Raw genomic sequence first — 1833 nt, forward strand, 5'->3', positions numbered from 1 at the left:
GGCCGTTCCCGCCGCCGCCTCCGGCCGCACAAAGGGGTCCGGGAGGTTCGCGGGGGCAGGGCTCGGCTCGAGGCGAAGCCCCGAGCGCGGGGCTGGCGCTTCGCGGAAGTCTCGGTCGAGCCCGCGCAGCCGGCACCTCCGCCGCCTCAGCCGTCGCGGTTCATCCCGGCCCGCGCTGTCGCCGCCGCCGCTACCGCCTCACGCCTGGGACGCCGAGGCCAGCGCCGGTCCGCTCGGCCTCTTCCGGAACGAGCTCGGCTCCCGCCGGACCGGAGCCAGACGCCGGCTCCCCCCCGCCCTCGCCGAGCCCCACCAGACGTTGGGCTCTGCCGGCCGCCGGGAAGGCTTGCCCTGCCCGCCTCGGGGTTCGCCTCCTTCCGGAACACCTTCGGCCGATCCGGAGAACAAGGCCCGGCGCTCGGCTCAGGTCGGAGAGCGAGACCCCAGAGATCGGCTACTTCCGGAAGAGATTCGACTCCCTCCGGCCAACCGCGGCCCGGCACTCGGTTATTTCCGTTGCAGCTCGGCCCCTCCTCCGAGGGCGGGAGAAGAGTTGGGCTTAACTCTCTCCTCGCTGGAGCCCCGCAACTCCGCCTGCGGCCCCGAAAGACTCGCGCGCCTTTGCGCTCCGCCGGGTTATTTGCAAGCGGCTTTGCCTGTTATTTGCATGAGTGGCCTACGCTCCCCTACCCTTTCCAAACTCCTCTTTTTCTTCATCGCCACCCCCACAGGGCCCCGGAGGCCCCCAGCCGCGCCCCACAAAAGGACTGGGAGGCGACTTTGCTTTTGGTTTATTGCCCCTCAGCAGGCGGCGGGAGTCAGGGCCCAGGCTGGGGCTGCCCGGCTCAGCCAGCGGGTCTCTACAGTGTATGCGGGGGTGCCATTCGCCCCCTCCAGGGAAACGCGCAATCGGGAATGTCTCGAAGTCCAGGAAAGGTCGGCCCCTGGTCCTGGGGGTTTCGGGTGAGGCGGAGCCGCGCCGCAGGGCCGGTGGGTCCCCTCCCGCAGCGGTCAGACGTCGAGAGAGGAGGCGGGAGACAGGGAGGGGGTGCGAGAGGGCGTGGCGGGCGCCGGCCCCGCGCCCCCAGCGCCCAGCACTCGCCACTGGAAGATGCTGGCGTCCTTGCCGCCCAGCGAGATGAGGTGCGAGTCGTCGTGCGTGAACCGGACGCTGGTCACGTGGCTGCCGTGACCGCCGTACACGAGGCTCGGCGCCTGGGCGGGAAGGAAGACCGAGTTGCGGCCGCCGCGGAGCCCCGAGCCCCAGCCCGCCCGGCCCCAGAGGCCGCGGGAGGCCTCACCTTGGCGCGCGCGCACGGGTACTGGAACAGGTGCACTTTGCAGAAGTCGTCGGCCACGGCCACCACGCGCTCGTTGTGGGAGCGGCACAGGGAGTTGATGTCGGTGCCATCCGAGCCGTCTGGCCACACGCCTAGCACGGCGGCCGGCTTCAGTGCGGCCTCCTCCCGGTGGCCACCCACTGCCCAGGGCCGCACCGTTTCCGGCGCTCAGGCAGCCGCGGCGACCCACCGGCCGCGTTCCAGGTAATCCTTCCCAGTCCCGACAGCCCAGGGCCTGAGGGGCCTCCCGGGCTGGATCTGCCGGTTTCTTGACGCCCACCCCTCGACACATGACCGGCATGGCGAGCCCAGGGCGGGCTCCACGTTCCCCACCCCTCCCACAAGTTTCCACGGCCCCACTCACCATAGACATGGAAGCCCAGCACGCAGGTGTAGGTGGCCCACTCCCGGTCTCGGCTGTCATAGCGATTCCTCAACAGCTTACAGCCTCCAACCACGTCCCCTAGGGAGAGGGAGCCCCCCCCCCCCCCCC

The 1833-nt window shown here is 70.9% G+C and overlaps 2 protein-coding genes across 6 annotated transcripts in view; both read right to left on the minus strand.

Moving 5' to 3' along the window:
• Positions 1–134, minus strand: part of MTA2 (metastasis associated 1 family member 2) — a 9242-nt gene extending 9108 nt beyond the window's left edge. Inside the window, exon 1 of the mRNA XM_040639237.1 lies at positions 19–134. The gene's annotated coding sequence lies outside the window, so the exon portion shown is untranslated. The remainder of the gene's footprint in view (positions 1–18) is intronic.
• EML3 (EMAP like 3) overlaps positions 1–1833 on the minus strand; it is a 10620-nt gene that overhangs the window by 324 nt on the left and 8463 nt on the right. For 4 of the 5 annotated variants that reach the window (XM_040639234.1, XM_040639232.1, XM_040639236.1 and 1 more), the window contains 3 exons: positions 1705–1803; positions 1302–1432; positions 1000–1215 (listed from right to left, as the gene is read on the minus strand). In XM_040639234.1, the coding sequence (XP_040495168.1) occupies positions 1012–1215; positions 1302–1432; positions 1705–1803 (434 nt within the window). In that variant the 3' untranslated portion in view covers positions 1000–1011. Of the gene's footprint in view, positions 1–776; positions 1216–1301; positions 1433–1704; positions 1804–1833 lie in introns of those variants that run through there. The other variant, XM_040639233.1, reaches the window with a different exon arrangement.

This window comes from Ursus maritimus, unplaced genomic scaffold (genome assembly GCF_017311325.1).
Source record: "Ursus maritimus isolate PB19 unplaced genomic scaffold, ASM1731132v1 scaffold_23, whole genome shotgun sequence".
NCBI lineage: Eukaryota > Metazoa > Chordata > Mammalia > Carnivora > Ursidae > Ursus > Ursus maritimus.